Source organism: Trachinotus anak, unplaced genomic scaffold (genome assembly GCF_046630095.1).
Source record: "Trachinotus anak isolate AG129_WGS33_773 ecotype Australia unplaced genomic scaffold, CSIRO_AGI_Tana_v1 ptg000032l, whole genome shotgun sequence".
Taxonomy (NCBI): domain Eukaryota; kingdom Metazoa; phylum Chordata; class Actinopteri; order Carangiformes; family Carangidae; genus Trachinotus; species Trachinotus anak.
The window spans coordinates 13,690,368-13,711,874 of record NW_027273883.1 but is presented as its reverse complement, the minus strand read 5'-3'; the positions used below and the strand labels follow the sequence as shown (position 1 = coordinate 13,711,874).

Sequence of the window (21,507 nt, the reverse complement as noted above, 5' to 3'; positions counted from 1 at the left end):
CATATTTAAATTCAATACAATATATATTTTGTTGGTTTTATAAAAGTATAGATGATTTAAATTTCACAAAAATAAGCTCCTAGAGTCATGTTTGTATATTACTCTTTGTATTGTATGCGATCAGCCGATCAGGCTTCTGCTCGGTCGCCCGCACTGGTCTTGTGTTTTGCAGTCGTGTCCTTTTCAGATGAGCGTCAGCTTTGTGAGCCCTCTTCTGAAGTTCTGTGCCGTTCACACACAGACTGCTGCTAATCATTTGACGTGGACATCGGCTGGAAGAGGGACTTAAGGTTTCAGCTCGCATCTTGACAAGTAAAACAAAATGGTAAGACTCTCGGCTCCATCTTCAGCAGTCGCTACTGTTAAAGCTAAGCAGCTCTGTTGCTCATTCAGACCTGAAGTAACATTTTGCTATGCGTTAGCTCGGTTGCTAACGCTAGCTCATCATTTGTAGACGTGGCTGTTTATTGGCAGCTCAAACAGTCCCATAACACATTTTAAGCTGGTCCAGAACAGAATTAATTGCTTGTATATCTTTGTGAAAACATTTGTTGGAGGCTGAATGTTAATATTGGATGTTGAAAGCAGTGAGCAGCGTGGACACTCAGTCAAGGCCTTTACCACCAGTCTCTGACAGAACATACTGCACAGTTCAGAATCAAATGTAAATTGGAAATTCAAGAGGCACTATTAAGTCTTTTTATCTGAATGCTGTGAGTTAGTTTTAACTGTGAGTGTGTATGTTTGCAATATGTCAGCGTGAGTGACAGAGATCTGGTATAATGGTGAGGTGAATCTCATTTGTGTTTTAAATCTGGTGTCTCTCTTTCAGCCCGGACCAGCAGCAAGTGCAACCAATGTTGGGGCATCTGGCCGTTCCCCCAGTAAGACAGTGGCTCCCCGCGCAGCAGGCTCCACAGTGAGACAGAGGTACGCACACACTTTACTTGTACAAACTGTAGTTAGAGGGTAAATGTTCCACAAGTGAATACTACACACAGATAAATAAAAGGAAAAGCCAGAAGATGTTTCCACACAGGCCACGAGTGGTCTCTATAGTCTGAGAAGTATGAAAATCATACGAATCATACCATATTGCCCCAGTAGTCCTCGCCATGATCCATTTCAGCTGTGGAAGATATTTGGTTGATGTGTTAGACAGCAATCTTAACTACCATCATCAAAACACCCAGTAAGGGAATATATTTTGGAAGAATGGTGTTCATCACTAAAGTAGAGTACAGAGACTTTTAGTGGCCCAACATTTAACTGAGATACTTTACATTCACTTTTCTTCTTAAGATGACACACAACTTCATGTTACACACTACTGATTATTACTGTAATTAAAAAGCTATTGGTGGCCACTTCCCATCAAGCAGGAATAATAAGCTGTGCAACTGTCTTGGCCTGAACACACTGAGCCCATAATTATTTTCCAAACACTCTCAGCATTGACCCCGCCTGCTCATTTCATCATACTGTAAAGAGTGATTGATGAATTTCAGATAGTCCTTCCCTGTATATTTGTGTTCCCTCCGTAGATTGGAGCAGCAGATAGATGCTGTACTATGGGCTTAATCAGTGTGTAATCAGAGGCTCACTGTCATCTCTCTCATTATGTCCCGATACTATCACCCTCTTCATTACCTCATTAACCTCAGTTTAATCTCATCACATGAGTGAAGCAGCCATGAATCACTCCATTCTTTCATCACTATCTACTGTAGTTGGAGTTACTCTCTGAATAAAGTGTATAATGGCAAAGATTTTTTTTTTTTTTTTTTCGTAAATGGCTTACTTGCATTCAAATTGAATGGTCTCAAGATTCTTCTGAGTTGGTGTAGAGGCTTGGTTTTTTAAAGTTTGATAAATGTTGCAGTTTGTGTAATCAAAAAGTTCTGATTTTGAGAAACTGCTGGATGATAAGAGGGGGAATCAAAGTAGTTGTCTTGAAAAGGCCATAATAATGAGATGACTGTACTGTGACTGTACCAGTCTTGCCATGGTTACTTTACTCATCAACATATTCTTGTTATGTGTGTGTGTGTGTGTGTGTGTGTGTGTGTGTGTGTGTGTGTGTGTGTGTGTGTGTGTGTGTGTGTGTGTGTGTGTTCCACAGGAAAGCCACTAGCAGTGGTACACGCAGCGGTGGCAGGACCACAGGATCAGCTGGCACTGGTGGCATGTGGCGCTTCTACACAGAAGACTCACCAGGCCTCAAAGTGTACGTGCAGCTTATAAAAGCAGCTGCTGTAAAGCAGTTATACCCACACACACATAATCCACAACACACACACACACAGCAAATTGAGCCTTCTATATTTTAATTTGCATCCGCTCAACAAAAAAAAACACACTAATTCACAGGATTTCCGACACTTGCACTACCGTTAATGTCATTTATGTTCGTCGGGTAGAATGGGAGGAATGTTTAATGGCAGGAAATTGGGCAGACGCGCCACTGTGGTAAAACAAATCATCTCTGAGCTGTGGATCATTTTGATTAAGTGTGTGTCTATACACACAATTATGTGTGTTGGGAAACCACACATTTAGAAAACTCTTCACCCCATAAACTTCTATTCTGCTGCATCCTCACCCCGAATATTAGAGAAGGCACCCTGTCTTCTGGCCATAGCCAGCCATGGTTGATCGATGGTGCCGTGGTGGTTATTGAGTGTGTCTCTCCAGCAGTCGAAGGAGGGCAGACTCGCCATACAGTGCTGTATATTGAGTGCATGTTTGTTTCTGCGTTAGACGCCGGCCTCAAAGCTTCATTAAAGGATCCACTCTGAAAGGTCAACTCAATTACAGCCTTCTGACAGGGGGAGGAGGGGACTGCGGAGTAGATGGTTGGCATGGCAATGCTGCTACTTAGTGATGCGCCCCTCCCCCCCCCCCCCCCCCCCCCCCCACTCAGTCCCTCCTTGACAGATGAGAGCCCCTCCTTATTTCCGAAGCTCATCAATAAAATCAGCCACTCCACTAAGACTCTCACTCTAGTTGGGGTTACAGCAAATGATGGGACTTTGTGTGTGTCTGTGTGTGTGTGTGTGTGTGTGTGTGTGTGTGTGTGTGTGTGTGTGTTAATCAGTGTCTCTTTGTTGTGACAGTGGCCCAGTGCCAGTGCTGGTGATGAGTCTGCTCTTCATTGCTTCAGTCTTCATGCTGCACATCTGGGGGAAGTACACCCGCTCTTAAGCCCCACCTGATGACCCCTGACCCTGCAGCTCGACTTCTTAACACATTGGACCTGGACCAAACAAGAAATGAACAACAACCTTACGTCCCTTGTTCCCTTCTCCTCTGTCATTAGAACACACACAGGCACACAAACTGGATTTCAATGCAAAAACTTCAGCATACGATCTTCATCTGCATCTGATGTTGGTAACCACCTTGCTGTTTTTTGTCCACCCGTTTTGAACATCTGATCGGGTGATTGGGGGGAAGCCATGCTACCCCGCAGCAGCAGCAGCAGCAGCAGCAGCAGCAGCATCAGCATCAGCATGTGCTCCCTCCACTGCTGCATGAAGGTTCAGTGCTGTGCTCAAAGACACTGTTATTTTCAGGCCCTCAGCAAACATTTCTCCCTCTAGCCTGAATTGTATTTTTTTGTTAACAACATTTGTACAAAATGTGATTGTATATTGTACAATTAAAAAAAAAATGAAAACTAAAAATCACTGCATTAAAACTTAACTTTATTTCATTTTGTTTTGATGCTGGGGGAAGGTATTTTGTGTCTTAAGTCAGAAATGTTTCTCAACCAAATTTTTAGTGACAGGTGAGGTAGTGACTTCTTCCAGACAGATTTTTCCTAAAAGAAATTTACAATCCTTTGTTTCAACAAAGATTGCATTGTGGATGGTCATGCTTTGAGACACAACAGCAGGAATATTAGAAAGGAAGCATCATTGACAGTTCAGACAGTTGGTTTAAACAAATTCCATCTACTTGCAACTTATTTGACTGAGGTTTGGGCAAAACTTCACTCAGTAATCCTATTGATGTTCCTTTTCATTCATTAAACCCTAAATGGCACCTAAAATTGCCTGAATACTCACCGTGTAATCAACTTTAATTGTCAAACTAATCTTGCTGTCCTATGGCTTTGAATGTTAGTCTTAACAAGATTACACAACACACACTGTAGGCTATAGTACCTTATCTGCATGAGCAGAAAAGCCCAGACTTGTCTGTGCATGCATTGGGGTCTAATAGTCTGAGACCATTTTTCCATTTGCTTGAATGGGAAAGTGGTCTCAGACTTTTGGACCCCTGTGCATGTATACCAGCTGCTCTAAACTGAGGTTTGCCTAGATCAAAGTGGAACGTTCAGAGGTTCAAAGGCAGTGGTCTCCAGTATGGGCTGCCTCAGGGTATAATAATTACAGACAGGTAAAATTAGTTTTTTAAAAAGTAGCACGTCTCAATAGTGTCAGTCATACCAGGAGGCATACATTAAACAGGACATCAGAACCTGAGGCCCTTATGTCTGATGACATAAATACTAAATGTCATATTTACTGTAAATTACTTTTTCCTTTTCCACATAACTGTCGATGGAAATCTGGTTTACTGTGTCTGAGGCTGGAACAATCAGCTGATGTAGGAAAGCATATACCTGCATATATGCAAAGCACAATAATAGTTTTTGTTTAAATCATTCTCTGAAACACATAACATCAATTCTTAAAATATTCTTCAAAACAATTGTTGCACTTTTTTGTGCCATAAATGGCTTGAACTTTGTTTTGAAGTTAATCTAAAGGCTTGTTTGCATAATCAAAGTAATACTGTTTGCACTCATATTTATCTGTATAATCACTGAAAACCTATCCTGAATGTCACTGAAATTTTGCCCAGGTGTTTTTCTTTCTTCTCCTGAGGGGGGCGCTGCAGACTATTTTCTGAATAGCACTGAGTTGGAGGATTAACAGGTCTCATGCTCGCTCTCATGCCTGTGCGGGACAGGTATGAGCACATGGTCCCTGTGGTGATTTTTTACCAAGTCAAATACTGTGTGGTGTTACAAAAAACAACAGTCACCTCCATAAAATGCTGTTTAGCAATCGAGAGGTTCATATTCTGACTTTTTTACGTTGAGGAAATTCTTTTTACATGAATGTCACTATAACAGAGCTGAGTGGAACAAAGTTAAGAATTAAGAAAAAGCTTCAGATTGAATATGTTTACATCAAGTTACACATTCAGAAGAATTTGAAACATGATGCTGCACGAGCTGCTGGCTGGATGTTTTGCAGTTGGAGATGTCGCTCTGGCCCAACCTGCATCACCAGGTTATCTGTGTTGAATATGAAACCACCAGCTGGCATGGCTTGTACTTGTGTGTGTGTGTGTGTGTGTGTGTGTGTGTGTCTGATCTTGTACCTTGTGCTAAACGTAGCATTCGGATCCTGTTCATTAATTTATTCTGTTGCTATGGCTCTGCTTTCCCACCGGTTTCCAGTGTTCGTGGCAGACTCAGGCACTACTGCCACATCACTCTCCCTCTTGTCCCTGTCCTACACACACACACACACACACACACACAAACAGACACACTCACAAAACTCCACGACCCAATTCACGGTGGCACAACACGGCACTGAGCCAGAATAATTCAACATAACAATTAAATATGAAGGAGCCGCGGTGAAGCGGTCCCCCAGTGTAAAGGAGTCAAACAGGCCCAGGCAGCATGTGGAGCGCTGTGACCCTCCACACTGCTGCAACCTGTAGTTCCCAACTCCTCTTGACACCATATATGCAAGTCAACTCAGTATTTCATCAAGGGGTAGAAAAATGAGGTAGAAATTTTTATTTCATAATGCGGGGACCAGAGTTTAGTCTACGTGTTCTGGATAGACAGACAGAGGTATCAACAATGCTGTTAAATCACTCAGAGGTACAGATGTAAGCACTAAACTCTTTTCTATCTTGCTTTTCACTCTGTGTTCCTCTAGTTTGTGCTTGTTGGTTTTTAGATATGTGGAAATATTTTTGTTGCAGGCTTCTTAGGGACTCTCTTAGGGACTGTTTCTGTGTCCTTCCAGCTGGTTGCCCTCTGATTTGAGACACTCATAGTCTCATAGTTAGTTTAAAAAGCTGTATTTTATCCTGAAGAAGGCAGTTTAACAAAATATGAATCTTTTGAAACTGAAATAGATGACTGAATCTGAGTTATGAGTGTGACTTTTCTATTCTTTCTTTGATGTGAGCCAGAACTTCATGAAAATTGGTGTGTTTTCTTTAGTTCTTAGGCAATTATTCACTAACCATTATTTCTACAGGGTGACATAGAGAAAATATGGCCTTCATTCATAGTTATATGCACAAAATTACATTAAAATTACATCTATAATATTAGATAACAATTTTTAGATAAAAAAAAAACATTGGAGGATGATTTAACAGATCCAGCTGCAATCTGACTTTAGAGTTTTTCAAGTCAACTCACGGGTTTGTGAACACTTCTTAAGAAACACTGCAGTGTCTTTTGTTTAAACTGGAATTTACAAGTGAGTGATTTATTCCCCCTGCGCATGAGATTAGTAGATAAAAGCTGTCTGGATACATATTCATTTTCACTACATCAAAGCTGCGTCAGAAGAGATTTCATCAATGTGCATCTTATGTTACCAGACAAGTGAAGCCTATATTTATTTGAAAATTAAAATACAAGATAACATTTGTCTCGTAGAGAAAAAAAAAAGACAGGAGTGAGAGAGAAAGAAAAGAGAAGCTTTCTTCAGAGCTCTTCCTCTGTGTCTTTTTCAGCAGAAACTCATATCCTGTAAAGAAACCACATACTTTTACAAGGGATGGCCCCTTACATAGAGACAGATCAGCATGCATAAGTGCACACACACAAACACAGAGACAGACATTTTTGAGACTTGTAAATAGGTCACATGTATTTGCTGTTCTACATGACACATGTTGCTCCGTGGTTAGGCATGAAAAAAAAAAAAACACAATTTAAGTTAGTCTCTCTCCCTCTCCCTCTTCTCAATGGCTATGTCACTCTGTCACTCATCCATCACCACAACTATCAGCAGCAGACTCAGCAGATGCAGCAGAGGGCTTGTGATTTGCAACTCTTCTTTCCTGTCAAAGACTATGCAGAATATTCTTTCTGTAGATGTGTGTGGGCACCCAGTCTTGCATGCACCCATGTCAAGTATGTGTGTGTATTTTTGAGCAGATCACACGGTTGGCAAAGCGTGGAATGATTGGACAGACAAGTGGAATCGATCCTCACTCACTGCCCAAGTGCGTCCCGAGGGATGACCTGAAAAATGAGGGCTGGTGGAAAGGATGTAGAGACACCTGTGACACTAGGATCTACAATGTGAAATGGTATAAATGCTGTGCCATCATCAAACTAATTTCATTTATAGTGATCTGCTTAACAATATATGTTGTAGCATACGAGCTTTGGTCCTGGTGGAATAAGTATTCTGCTCCCTTCTGCTATTCATTCAAAAGTAAATATAGATATATAGAATGTGTAGTAGTCAAATGTTATATTTGTTTTAGTCTCTAAAGTAAAATTACATATTCTAGGGAAATGTCCCTTTTAAAGTGGACACTGGTGACACTACAACTTACTACTTCATATACTGTTGGGAAGCTCGATCCATAGAAGAACGCATCATATATCATTAGCTTCTTGTATACTTTGCTTTTAAAATTATGACCTGCCAGAACAACCTTTTATTGTGAAATTAAATCTTATTCTACCTTTTATTGTTAAATGATTACATAACCAATCTCTGTATGCTTTATTCCTTTTATTGTGAAATGTACATCATTTTACAATCTTTACTGTGTTGTATAGACTTAGATGCTCATGTCCTGTCATTGTCTTTCAGCTGCCCCCCTCTGGAAAGCACTTATATTATTATAATAATATTATGATAACTTATACCAGTGCCTAAAAGGTATTTAAAAAAGTGTAGTAATTAAATACATGTACATAGCTACTGTTAGTTACTGCTATTTTCCACCACTGGATCAGAACACTAAAGCAGAATTTATTCATGATTCATCATGAATGATTATATGTGCTCATGTTGGACTGGTTGTTGTGATCATAAGACCAGTGATCAGGCAGTGATTAGTCAATAACATAGCAGCCAATTGGTGCAACACTCTGTTAATGGCCAGTGACCAGTAGCACAGAATGATCTGGTGAGAGGTGAGAGCTTGTTCACTGTAAAATAATCTGACTCCATATTCTGACATCCAGATCACATGGTCACTGTCATATGTCCTGTTATGTGGGTCATGAAGGTCGAGGGAAAGGGAACAGAGAGAGAGAGGTTCTAAATGTGTGTGTGTGTATGTGTGTGGGTCTGCATGTGCCAGCTGGAGGCTCCCTGATCTTTCTGGACTTAGATCCTCTTTCAGATAGAAATAAGAGTCAGACTTGAAGCCAACGCTGAGTCTGCATCTATCAGTACCTCATCTCACTCTCTCTCTCTGATCTTCTATGTGACACACACTCACCTCGTGCTTTATACATGAAAGGTGAATGTTGTGAAGTCTATACATTTAAGAAATTTCAATAACTGCTTACATTTCTATGAAATTATATTCCATCAGCCCATTATACATACAAACATATTATTATTATTATTATTGCTTTTATTATTATTGTTGTTGTTGTTGTTAATAATAATAATAACTCAGTTCTAGTAAGTTAAACATACATGTGTCCCAAACTAAATGTAGTATTGTAAAAGTTCTAAAAAAAATCTGAATCTAGTTGAAATGTTAAAACTTTCAAATATAGTGATATCTATGTTGATAACAGAACATTCACAGTGACAGACTGTGTGTTTGGTAATAATATTTAAACCATTATGGTAGTACTCAAACACAACACATTGATGGCTATACTGCCCTCGATGTCAAAGTTCAAATTCTGAATTGGCAGCTCAAGTATTTAGGGTCGGTATGTCTACATCTGCACCATTCACAGACTTACACCCATTCAAACAAATGACACACAAATACAGTTATTTAACGGGTCATTCATAAGCACTATAGGGTCTCTAGACTTCTTCTTTTCCCAAGCAAAAAGTAGTTGGTCCACAAAACAAATGAAGCAAAAGGTAATTATCTAACAACCATGACTTCTCCGTCAAGTTCATTCAAAATTCCTGCAGCAGCTGTGTTTGGCAAACTCATGTCATATAGGAATGAGTCGAGACAGCTGCCAAATCTGCATTCTAACTCAATTTACATGTTTTCTGAGATGTGATTTCCATCTGGCACTCACTCTCATGCCTTTTCTGGATATCGAATGGACAGTGGAACCTCATACAGGTTTGCCCATATTGTTTATAATAGTCTGCAAAATAATATTTCAGTAAGAATGGATAAAATTCATATTACATGTGAAATGATGTTCAAAGCTCTCACAAAACAGGACGTTTCCATCAGTTTAAACCTAAAAGATCTATTGATTGGTTGTTAAAAACAAGATATAAACCTATCTTTATAACATATTATCTAATGAACATATTAAGGTATCACAATAAAGTAAAATTTTGCTCAACAATTGCATCAGATAAGTCCAGTGTATTGCAGTTGAGCTGAAGGATATGATCACATGAGAAAGAAGAGACACATAAACAAAAACAAATGTATAAAAACAAAGAGGAGAGGAGAACAGAAAAAACCAAAACTGCCAAGATAAGAAATTGTTTAAAAATAGAGAGACAAGTCAAATAGAAATGGAAATTAAGATCTTGCGGAAGGATATAGCTCCAACGGCTGAGGTTAAAAGCACAAAGGAAAGAAAACAAATATACAGAGTTGAAAGAAATAGAGCAGAAACAAGGGGTAAAACAAAGAGAGGAAGAAACAGAAGGCGCTGGAGAAAGAAAGCTATGAATAACTACATGGAAATGGAAACAAGTGGAGACATTCGATGGTGGGAGAAAATCAAAAGAAATTTAACAAGTCTATAGTGATACATGCAAAGAATTTAACAGAATGGAACAATGTGGAGGCTCAAGTAAAGACAAAGATGAGAGCTGAATAAAACCTAAAAGGAACAGGAGAGGAAACTAAATACCACAGTTGTGCTTTTTGATGAGAAGACAGCAAGAACACTGCGACAGATTAGCTAAAAGACAAAATTCAAAAAGTGGTTCAAACTGTGTGCAAAGAGCAATTAAAATACATCACATACTGAGCATTATGTAGAGTAATATGCTGTAAATGATAAACCACAGAGAGTTTTGTGTGTGTGTGTGTGTGTGTGTGCACAAGGGGAGCTACTATAAGGAGAATCCCGGGATGCAGGCCACGTTAGTCCCAATGACCTTTTCACACACATCAGGCCTAGTGATGCCCCGTGTGACTGCCACAGGCATGCAGGGCCAACTGGGGTGTGATGTCATAAGCATGTGCCCCCCCCCCCCCCCCCCCCCATCAACCCCCACCCCACCCCACCCCCCACCCCACCCGCCTGCTCCTCGCTCTGTACCAGCCTGCAGCAGAGCAGATCAAACTGGACCCTCAGGGACATGCTGGCCAGGGCTGGACTAATTTAAGGGAGGTGGGGTGACACCGCTGCACTGAGTGTCTCAGGTGTCAGCCTTGTGCTTTCTAATATTAAAGACACTTGGCCTGTGCGCGCAAGGGTGTGTGTGTAGTGTACCCATGTGTTTGTAAGCATGTTGTTTATGTGCAGTGTATTTTTAGGTGACTGTATTTTCCACTCCTTGTGCAGCTCTCCAGGGCAGCACCAGAAGAGAGAGGTGAGGCAGAGGCTGGGTTGTACAGTCAATCTGGGGATCACCTGGCCCTTATATAATTATGTTCCTCATTAAAATAATTATATATTGATGTAGTTTGAAAGTCAGTTTGCCTGAGCATGCTTTCAGTTTGTGTTATCATATAAGTCTCTGGAAACAGTTGCTATATTTGTTACATCCCATGCTGGGCTTTCTTGCTTCCATTCAGTCAAAAATGGTTATAAATCTAAGCCAACATCAGTGGCAGAAAAAGTCAAAATAATGACAAACACAGTCCACTTTTTCAGGTTTTTATTGCAAGATAAAGCCAACAGCTTTTGGTCATATTTATCAGTTTCTTGGCTCATTCATCTGTTCTGTGCCACTAAATCAAATACTTCCTACATCACATAAAAATAAAACAATTTCCAGAGATCCATATCCTGAACGAGAAAGAGCAAGAATGAGACGTAAATCTCAGCATAGGCAAACTCAGCACCTGGCTAATCATCCTGTAGAAGTAATGAATGACAAATAAATATAATCTATTTTTTTTTCTCCTAGAAATTAAGTTGTCAGATTTATGACTTTGACAGGAATGTTATGGTTTGGTTTAATCTATTGTGTACGGTGTGGAAAAGCTGTGATTGTATGAAATTAAATATTCAGTTTGCCTGTGAGGACTGCTGGCACAGCAAATATTATTGTGTGTGTGTGTGTGTGTATGTATGTGTGTGTGTGCATCTTTCCATGGTTTCGTGGACAAATATCAGTTTGAAACCATCGTTGTGAGGACATTTTGGCCTGTCCTCACTACTTCAAAGGGCTGTATGATGGTTAACACCTGATTTTAAGGTTAAGGTTAGAATTGGGTGTATATTTGTGATGGTTAAGGTTGGGGTAAGGTGCTAGGGAATGCATTATGTCAACGAGTCCTCACAACTATAGAAAGACCAACATGCATGTGTGTGTGTGTGTGCATACTCCTCATTCATGAATTGGGTGTGGTGGATGGAAATTTAATCGGAAATCTATTGTTTATTATGAGTTGTTGCATTAATAAATGTCAACACCCCGAGTATCTCCCTCTCTCTGCGCAGTGCCAAACAGCTTGTAGATAACAGGCGTGGCAGGTTTGTGGATTCTGATTTCACAAGCTTTCCACACAATGAGCGAGAAGAGTTGCAGTGCTGATGAATGAGGAAGGCCGTCAAATACAATATGAGCAGCACTCACTCTCATGTCTGATGGACAGACATGGAACATGATATAAACTAACAAATATCATCACTCACTAGTCAACTCAGTTCTTTCCTGAAGGCCTGTATCAAGAACAGTCACTGAGTTTCCTCTGGATTTAAACCTGAAATACTTGGTTTTTTTTGGTCACTTGGGGGCAGCGGACACAAGTTGTCAACACAGTGCTGAGATATGGTGAAATTCTTAGCCAACAATGGCATAATTACACTGCCAGCAGACACAGAGCAACAATAGCATTCATTTGGAGTTGTGTTAGTGTCCAGCCGTGTGCCTGAAAACCAAAACAATCAGCTGAAAGATGCTATAAAGGAAGAGAAACTGCAGATTTACATGTGATAATTCTCTGTGGATTCATCACCATCATCCATCTACAGTTATTTGTTATGTAAACAAAAAAGTCTGTGATCATTTTACAGCATTGTAAAACATGTTGTACAACCGCATTATCACAGGAACGGCTTCTTTCATGCCACTTGATTTGCATATAGCGGCTGCCTGATTTGCACATAGCACATATTCTTTTTGTTTTAAGACATGTTCATTCCTTCAGGGCTGCCAGGGCATGTCATTGCATGTGTAGTGTGTGTGTGTGTGTGTGTGTGTGTGTGAGTGTGAGTGTGTGCGAGTGATTGTGGCAGGTGAAGGTGCATTATGGAATCCTAAGTGTTCCTGGAGTGGGGGCATATGTGGACCATTTTCTCATATAATGCATGTCCACAGCTTCAAATACAAACTCAGGCCGAGATCTGCTTGTGAATGAATCTCATGTGATTACCGCTTGTGAGCTTGTGCTTATATATCTTGATATAGCTACATATGATCATATGTATCAGACAATGCTTTCATTCATAATTCTCCCTTAAATGATGTCAGCACTCCTTTAACCTGTGGCTGTGACCCAACACAGTCTTGACACACTACCCTGACTTACACATCCTCCTGAATGGTTACGTAAACCTCGCCTTCTGCTTACGAGACTCAAGAATTTGCATATTAGTCCGGTTTGCTCATACATTTCCTGGCTCTTCTGCGCTGAATGAGCACATACCGTACTACACCCCTGAGATGTCTGCTCATCTATCTTTCTCTCTCAGCTGCCTACCTGCTGCAGGTCTGAGCAGGGAATTCCCTCATAATACTCAACTGTAAATCAGGATAAGCGTTTGGGAGTGGGTGGGTTGGGGGGTGGAGGGGGGGTGGGTTCTGTGCATTTGTGCATGGGTTTGGGTGGAATGTGTGTGTCTGTGTGTGTGTGTGTGTGTGTATGATTATACACATGTCAAAGCCCCAGGCAATAAAGAGGATAACAACATAATGACAGGCCAGTCCTCCAGTCCTAATTCTCCGAAAGCCTCGGGGTGAGGTGTGTTTTTTGTGGCTGGGTGGTGTGTCAGGGAAAAGGATGATTGGAACGTTTTCTTTTTCTTATTCTTCTGTGTTTACCTGACCTCTCTGAACTCCTTCCCTTTATCCTCGCTTTCACCTCAGTGAAAATACAACAATCCTGTAAAATCCTCCAGTACAAGTAAAATCTTGCATTCAGAATCTTTCTTAAGTAGAAGTACAGAATATTAATCAGGGAAATGGACTTCAGTACCAAAAGTAAAAGTACATTCATTATGCAGAAAAATTGTCCTGTGACACAAGTGTAAAGTAACATAAACTAAAGTAAAAAAAACAGTACATAGGTAAATGTACTTTCCACCACTGCTTCCCCCCTCCTCGTCTATTCACCTCACCCACTCTGGGCTCCAGCTTCCCATGACGTTCACCAGTTGCTCGCATGAATAAACGGATGAAAAGAAGAACAGGTAAAACAAACTCCAAGATACAATCTGCAGGGGGAGAAAAATGCAGACTTGCAAATTCTTCTCACAGAGATTTGTCACAGTGAATGACTGATGAGCAGGGGACAGACAGTAAACATGAGTAAACATGACGGTGGCAGCGTGTGTGTGTGTGTGTGTGTGTGTTAGCTGTCACCGCTGGACTTTAGCTGTTTTTCTATGTATTATTAAGAAGCTGAGAAATACAAGCACACAGAAGCTTGTCTTGTTTAGCAGGCAACCTGTTATTCTTTTATGAGAGCATTTCATATTGATGATTCTGTTGTGAGTCAGTGATTTGTAGCCAAACAGAGATAACTTTGATTCAACTTCACATTTCAGGAACTTAACAATGACCTTTTGGAAACTTTCATTTTAAATGTTCTCACTGAAAGACTGGATTAGTCACAGATTTACAAGGTAACAAACAACTCTACAACGCATGTGCAAGAGTGTGTTTGCGTGTCTGGTGTGGCTCTAAGGAGTGGTGGATCCAGGTTGTCGTCAGATGTCACGTTTAATATCATCGCATGGCCACTGGAGCTCTATTATTCATGAGATCAATGCTGAGATTCAACCAGGCCTGATACAGGACAACCTGTCCCCCTCAGGCTCTTCCCCTCCATCCCTCAATCCCTCCATCTCAATATTTCTCAGAAGATTATTTTCCCCTGACTGTACTCTTTTCTGCTGAGATTGAGTTGTGAGAGTTGTGAACATGAAAACTGAGAGTGTTCACCTCAAGGGATGACAGCCAGTGAGAGACAGCGAGGCGGACACCACTGCCTCTGACACCTCCACCGACAGGGCTGTAAAGCCAGAGGCAAAATAGTGAAGGAGGGAGGCTGAAAGGCGCAAGAAGGGAAAAGGAAACAAGGTGATAGGATGTAGTGGTGCAGGGATGGGAGAGTGTCAGATGCCCAACAATGACCAGGGAAGTGTGAATTTGTGCTACGCATCCCAAAGCTTCTTAAGCAGTGTCTGAAATCTCTGCCTTGGACACTTTTTCACCATTTCCTACATAACACACTTTAAACACAGTTTACTCTAGTGAGCAGGAAATTGAGCTTTCAGACATTTCTGAATCATCAGTGCCATGCATCACTGACAGGTGTTGTGTGGAGTTACATAATTGCAAACTGAGCTGACAGTAATCTTTATGAAAACAACATCTTTCATTTATTTTATTTAATTTTTTTTAACATTTTATGCCTTCTTAAATTATACACAATAAAATGACCAAAAATAAGTACAGATCAGTTGGTACACTGGTAAAAATCAATTTAGTGGAAACAGCTCATCTTTTATCATTAACACAACGTAAACAAGTACGTTTGAGTCATTTTAAATTTATTCAACTTACATTTTCTAGCTCTGAAATGCTTATGTTCTGTTTTACAGTGTAACAAATAGAAGCAACAGTCTTAATGGAGACAAGTGCCAAAAAAAATGAATAAAAATAGCAAAACTCTTACTCGAGAGAGAAAAATGTGAAATATAGCAGTCAATCCCGATTGCCCTTTTCACAAATCCTCCAACACCCAACAGTTCAACACACACGCAAACATACACAAACATTTTTTTTCTAAGGGGGGACTACCCATGCATGCTGCTTGGTACCTCACAGATCCATCAACTATGTAGGCTTGAAAGCACAACCATAATTCATTATGGTTGTTTTATTTATTTAACCATAATTATTATACATACAACAACACACAAATGCACACTCAGGTCCTGAACCTCAACTCCACCCTTCACTATCACTCACCACTTATACGATTGTGAGAGCCTGTGAGGTCGACCCTGTGATAAGTCAAAATGTTTGCTGTGACAAAAGCACACAGAAATATTTTGACTTATTACAGCGGGAAAAACAGAGGGTGTGACCAATATCAGTAACAATGGCTCAGTCGTCACATCAGCATGCACAATGCCAGGACCCTGAAACTGAGGCAGCTAAATGGAACTCAGTCATCAATAAGTTTACCTGTGCGTTTGCTGCTGTGACACATCAAAATTTCTTCCACGATCATTATAAGATTTTCAGATAATAGTGCTGTTGTCACAGGAACAGATTTTCAGCATCTTAATTGGAGGAACAGCAACATGTTTCTCTAAACAAACCTAAAAATCTATTCCAAATACAGAAGTGTTTTAAGTCTTAAAGGCCCTTCACACCCACACAGCTGCTTTCACTTGTTCTGGCTGATTTGGCAGAGCTACACTCTTACAGTTCTTGGTTCCCTGATCTAGATCAAATAACAAGCTAACAAGACAAAAACCTGACCTCACATTTGATGTCATCTCCCAGTAAATGACATAATATCCAGCTCTGTTCATGCAGCATCTCAGCTGTTATTGTACGTTGCACAAGACCTCTTCTAAGCCCACGCCATGTTTGTCAGAGCTGCAAATTAAAATAGCCCACAAATGTTCACATTACATACCAACCACATCACTTTGCAATGGTTCACACAAAAATGAAAATGTTAGCAGAGTAATCCAATGTAAATAAACCTTTAATAAGATGTCTGTTCTTCCTGTGTGTCCCATCAAATGTGTCAGTGTTTCATAGCAACTCATAAATATTTTTAAGTCCAGTACCCATAACGCTTTACCCCTGAGAACTACAACTCAGAGGCCCAGGGAACTACAGCTTCCACAGAGAGGCAACAATGTGTCTGCGTGTCAGTCGTCTCGGCCATGACGTCCCTGTAGGCGTGCGTGTGCGCTGGTCTGAGCTGCCTGTGCGTGGACGCCTGGTCAGTGATGTCAGCACACAGGCTGCGGCCGTGGTCACTGAAGTTGGGTTGAGGCTTGGGACCATGTGGAGCTGCAGCAGCTGGAACAGACTCCCGAGGGAGAGCTGGGAAAGTGGCCACAAACCTCCCCCCAAAGGACTCAGCGAGAGACAGATAGGGGACGACCCTGACTGTAGCATGTTATTAGTGGATGTATTGTGATGTTGTTCTCATTTTGTGCGCCACATTGTTCTACATAGTCACTAAAATCATCTTGTGTCTGTGTGTATGTGTATGTCTGTAGCACTGCGCACAGGAAGCAGTGGTGACGCTCTCACACCGCCCACCATTGATATTACAATGGAAAGCCCAAGCTACTGAGCAACTGCACCCAGTGCCCCCCTTAGCCCTCCAACACACACATGGAAAACTACCATAGGTTGTACTGGCCAGCTGGTGGGTATATCCACTAACACTGGCTCAATAAAGGCTGAGTCAGGACACATTAGTCTCTGTACGTGTGTGTATCTGTGTGTTTGGGGACAGTGGAGAGATGATGGCAAAGCAAAGTGGTGTACACACACTCACATGCTTCTCTCTTGACACGTGTGAGGATAAACATCGATTTCCTTGACTGACGTTAACACCCTGTTGAGTAAACACACACCCTAACTCACACCACTGCAGCGACATACGACAGCCCCTGCACACTCAGATGCCTACAGGCACCTCAGCTCCGTCTACAGCCGTCTGGTTAGTGGCAACAGGCCCAACAAACAGCGCCAGCTCAGGGTTCAGAGCAGCCTCACTACAGCTTTCCCACACATACAGCCACTAAACACAACAGCACATACCTGTATTATGGTTTAACAGCCTCAGATTGTCAACACAGTTCAGTGTCATGCCCCACAGGGAAAGAAACAGCGAGACACAGGTCACACCAAAAAAAAAAAAAAAAAACATCTCACTCCCTCTCAGTCTCACACTCAAAGTCAAGTCTTATATAAAATGTTAATTAAGAAAACTAGGAAACCCAATGTTGCCAAAGCCATGATCAGATTAACTTGTTTGCCCCAGGGCAAAAACATTATAAGTACCATTCAGTCCCAGTAATCCAGTCTGCTGTGCATTATACAGTATAGTGTAATGACAGTAAAGTATGTGTACTCTGTTGATTCTTCATTCCCATTAAGGGCAAGTCGCACGATAGACTACAAACAGCAGCTTCACTATTTGTTCTGTGCCAAGTAGTACTCCTAAAACTGAATAATTCTACCTGCCTATATATTTTGGGGTCTGGTAATAGTGTGTATTCCTGGGAAATAAGCACCACAAGCACAGTATAAGATAAATTAATTAAAATGTCTTAAAAATCGATCTTGCTGCAGGACCATAAACAGGTACAAAAGCTCTTTCTGAGCCTCTCTCAACTATCTCCCAGCTTCACTCTGTAGGGACGTGAGCATGTAGACCCAAATTCTGAATATCTTATTAATTTCTATTTTAGCCATAATTTACCTTATTTTTAAACAGCTTTAAATTGTGCACTCTGTTTTTACCCGTGTCTGTTTTATATTTATATCCAGTGTGCTTTGTGTTTTTAGTTTGTGCAACCAATTACACTTTGAGGACAAATAAAGTGATTTGTTACACACTGTACAGTGACTTCTTAAAGTATTGATGTTTTTACCCATCAACCTACATTCAGTGACCCATAATGACAAAGTGAAAACAAGCTTTTAGAATTTTTATAAGTTTATTCAAAATCAAAAACTGAAATATCACATTTACCTTCTGCTGTGGCTCTCCAGATTTTGGTTAGGTGCATCCTCTTTGCTTTAATTTTTCTGGGATGTGTCTAGAAATTGATTTTAACTGTAGCAAAAGGTCCCACAATTCACACTGCATGTCAGGAAAAAAACACACTAGATTGGTGCAAGAGTATTAAACCAGTTCTAAAGCTTTGAATGTTGCAGGACATTCCCCCTAGAGTTGGCCGTACGGTCAGACTGAGTCACCGGGCAAGAAAGGCCTTGGTCAGGGAGGTGACCAAGACTCCAAAGGTCACTCTAGCAGAGCTTCAGAAGTCGTGTGGAGAGATGGGAGAACCTGCCGAAAGGACAACCATCTCAGCAGCACTCCATAAATCAGGCCTCTATGGTAGAATGGCTAGACGGAAGCAACTTTAAATAAAATGTATGAGAGATAAAGATAGACAAACAGGGACAATGACTCTCTGGTCTGATGAGACAAAGTTTCTACAACATAATGAATTAAGTGTCTAAATACTTTTGTAAATGAGAGATTTCAGTTTTTGATTTTTTTTACATTTGCAAACATTTCTAAAGCCACGTTTTCACTTTGTCTTTATGGATTTTTGAGTGTAGCAATTTTATCCATTTACAATTCAATTTATAATTAAAGCTACAGCACAATAAAGTGTGCAAAAAGTGAAGGGGTCTGAATCAGCACTATATACTAAAACCAGTTGACATGCAGTGAATCAGGGGCTTTTGGGACCCCCGGGGATCTGTTTGTCCAGTTGCTTACACTGCCTTGGCTGAAGCACTCATACTCTTCCATTGCAAAGGTTTTGTGAATGAAATCAAGCTGCAGTACACTGGCAAACCCTTACACCACGTCATTTAAAATGGCTGTACATGTTAAATGTCTATGCACTTGAATTACCCAGCGAGGTCAAACTAAACATACAGCTATGTTATGGATTTGTTCAATTTATAGCTATCACTCTAAACACAGATGTTCTATTCACTTTTCTTAATTTAAATGTTGTTACAGTTATGGTTATCTTTATACTCATCAATGAAGGAAAAAAGAGCCTTTAGGCCAAAGTAATATATTCATATAATTTCAACTACACAGCTGATATTAACCTTGTTTGTTCCCTCTGACAACCGAACACACACAACAGTGTCTCTGTAAGGACCAGTGAACTGCTGGGAGCTGCAGGCAGGGAGATTACAAAAGGCTGAATATGAAAACAGTGTACTGAGGCAAAAAATATTTTACTTAGGGAGAAAAAATGTTAAATATTCTCACATGAAGGGCCTGCTGGGATTTTGTAATGGTGTTAAGGACACTTAATTTTAGTATCACCCCTCAGGCCACAGGCTGATGAAAACACTGAGCTCAGGACGTCAGAATTAGATGTGAAAATTTGTCTCTGGGCGAAGTGTTGAGTTATTGCGTGTGTTCTGAAAAATTCTGAGAACATTGTTTTTCTGGCCTCCTTTTGAGTGAATGACCAAATGCGTAATTTGGCTTTTTACTTAAGTGTGTGCGTGTTAGTGATGTTTGTTTACTAAGAGACAGAGACACAGACAGTGAAACAGTCCAGAGGGGGCAGTCATGATACTATGAATGAATTCCTCTCCTGTACCAGAAACCTGAGAGTCAGATGTGTGTGTGTGTTTGTGTATAAAGTACAAAAGTGCTGCATATGAAAGTGTGTATAAGCCTTAACCACATTTAATCACATCACATCACACCATGACACAAACAGGGTTAAAACCTAATTTTTTCTTCTGCTCCACTACAATGAATTTACTCTACATATCAATATTTTAAATACAAACACATGAATGATCATCTTATAAAATGCGATGTGCTGTTATGGATTAAACCACACAAAGTACATAAAATAATTAAAATTAGTTCCACCTCAAACCACTACAGCAGTAACATGGTCCTTATAAATGAATGCATCACAATATCCCTCATTAGGGCATTAGGGAGTATTTTGACTGTTGATACTTTTTTTTTTCTTCTGGTAATATTTCCATACTTTTACTCGTGGCATTTTCAATGCAGCACTTTTACTGTAGGTGTGAAAGTAAAGTATTTTTATTGTGCAGTATTACCAGTTTTTCTTCAGTGAAGGGCCTGACTGAATGCATCCTCCTCCACTGGTCAGGTGTACATGTTTATGTGCACACACACAAAAAAACCACAACATATGAATGTGTTTTAATTCTTAACTACATTTAAACCCCTATAATTATCTCACCTGTTTTTCCTGTCTTCCTGTCCTGCCTAATAGCAAAGTCAAGCCATGACAGAAACAGGGTTAAGTCCCTCTTCTCTTCTTTCATCATAAGAAAAGACAGATCGGTGACAGACAAGGAAAGAAAAGACCGAAAGCACACAGAGAGGCGAGGAGAGAATGTGCGAGTGTGATGGGTGGAAGGTGGCTGGAGCGAGGTGAGTTTGGGTTTGCACAGGAAAATGCTAAAGGATAAGGCGTGTTCCCTTTGGCAGCGCAGCGCAGTGTGAATCCACCAGTGCCATCTGATGCCTGTGTTTGTGACGGTGCAACAGTGTGCGGCAGACGCTGAGAAAAGATCTGGCAGCTATAAATAGGCTGTGTGTTACAGAGGCACGTTGTAAATATAGTGCCCTGGTGTGGTGTCACTTTACACCTCCCCCCTACCCTCCCCACCCCCTCTTGGTCTCAGCCCCAGCCTCTACCGGACTCCTTTTAACAGTTTCATTATACCAGAGTGCGTCATGAGCACTGGAAAAAAAGACTTGAAAACACAGGAAGAAAGGGAGAAAGAAAGAAAGGAAAGACGGGGGCTGGCAGCGGTGTAGTTATGGGACAGATTACGCTCACGTTGTGTGAGTGTGAGTGTGTGTGCGTGTGTGTGTGGGATGTGATGTAACTGAGGCCAGGCTTCCCCAAGTCCTCTGGTGGCTGCAGGTCTGAGAGGCTTTGGAAGAGAACAAGGGAGAAGTCTTGAGAGGGATGTGATCGTCTCTTCTCTTCTTTCCCTCCTCTTTTGCTCTCCTTCCCATCCCCTCTCCTCCCTTCCATCTTTTTGCCTCTCCTCTCATCTTATGGATTCCCCTCTCTCGTCTTTTTTATTCCCCATTCTCTTCTTTTCTCTTCTCTCATCT

At 40.8% G+C, this 21,507-nt stretch overlaps 1 protein-coding gene across 1 annotated transcript; it reads left to right on the top strand.

The window, feature by feature from the left end:
• The first annotated feature begins 164 nt into the window (after positions 1-164).
• Positions 165-4,069, top strand: sec61b (SEC61 translocon subunit beta). Its single transcript, XM_071469443.1, has 4 exons — positions 165-325; positions 833-930; positions 2,123-2,227; positions 3,117-4,069. Exons 1-4 carry the CDS (start codon positions 323-325, stop codon positions 3,202-3,204), a joined length of 294 nt encoding a protein of 97 aa, XP_071325544.1. The 5' UTR covers positions 165-322; the 3' UTR covers positions 3,205-4,069.
• Positions 4,070-21,507: the final 17,438 nt, after the last annotated feature.

Excerpts from the sequence above, each read along its gene's own strand:
- sec61b (XM_071469443.1), top strand. Across the intron at positions 931-2,122 it reads GGCTCCACAGTGAGACAGAG|GAAAGCCACTAGCAGTGGTA; the intron begins GTACGCACACAC and ends TGTGTTCCACAG. Across the intron at positions 2,228-3,116 it reads GACTCACCAGGCCTCAAAGT|TGGCCCAGTGCCAGTGCTGG; the intron begins GTACGTGCAGCT and ends TTGTTGTGACAG.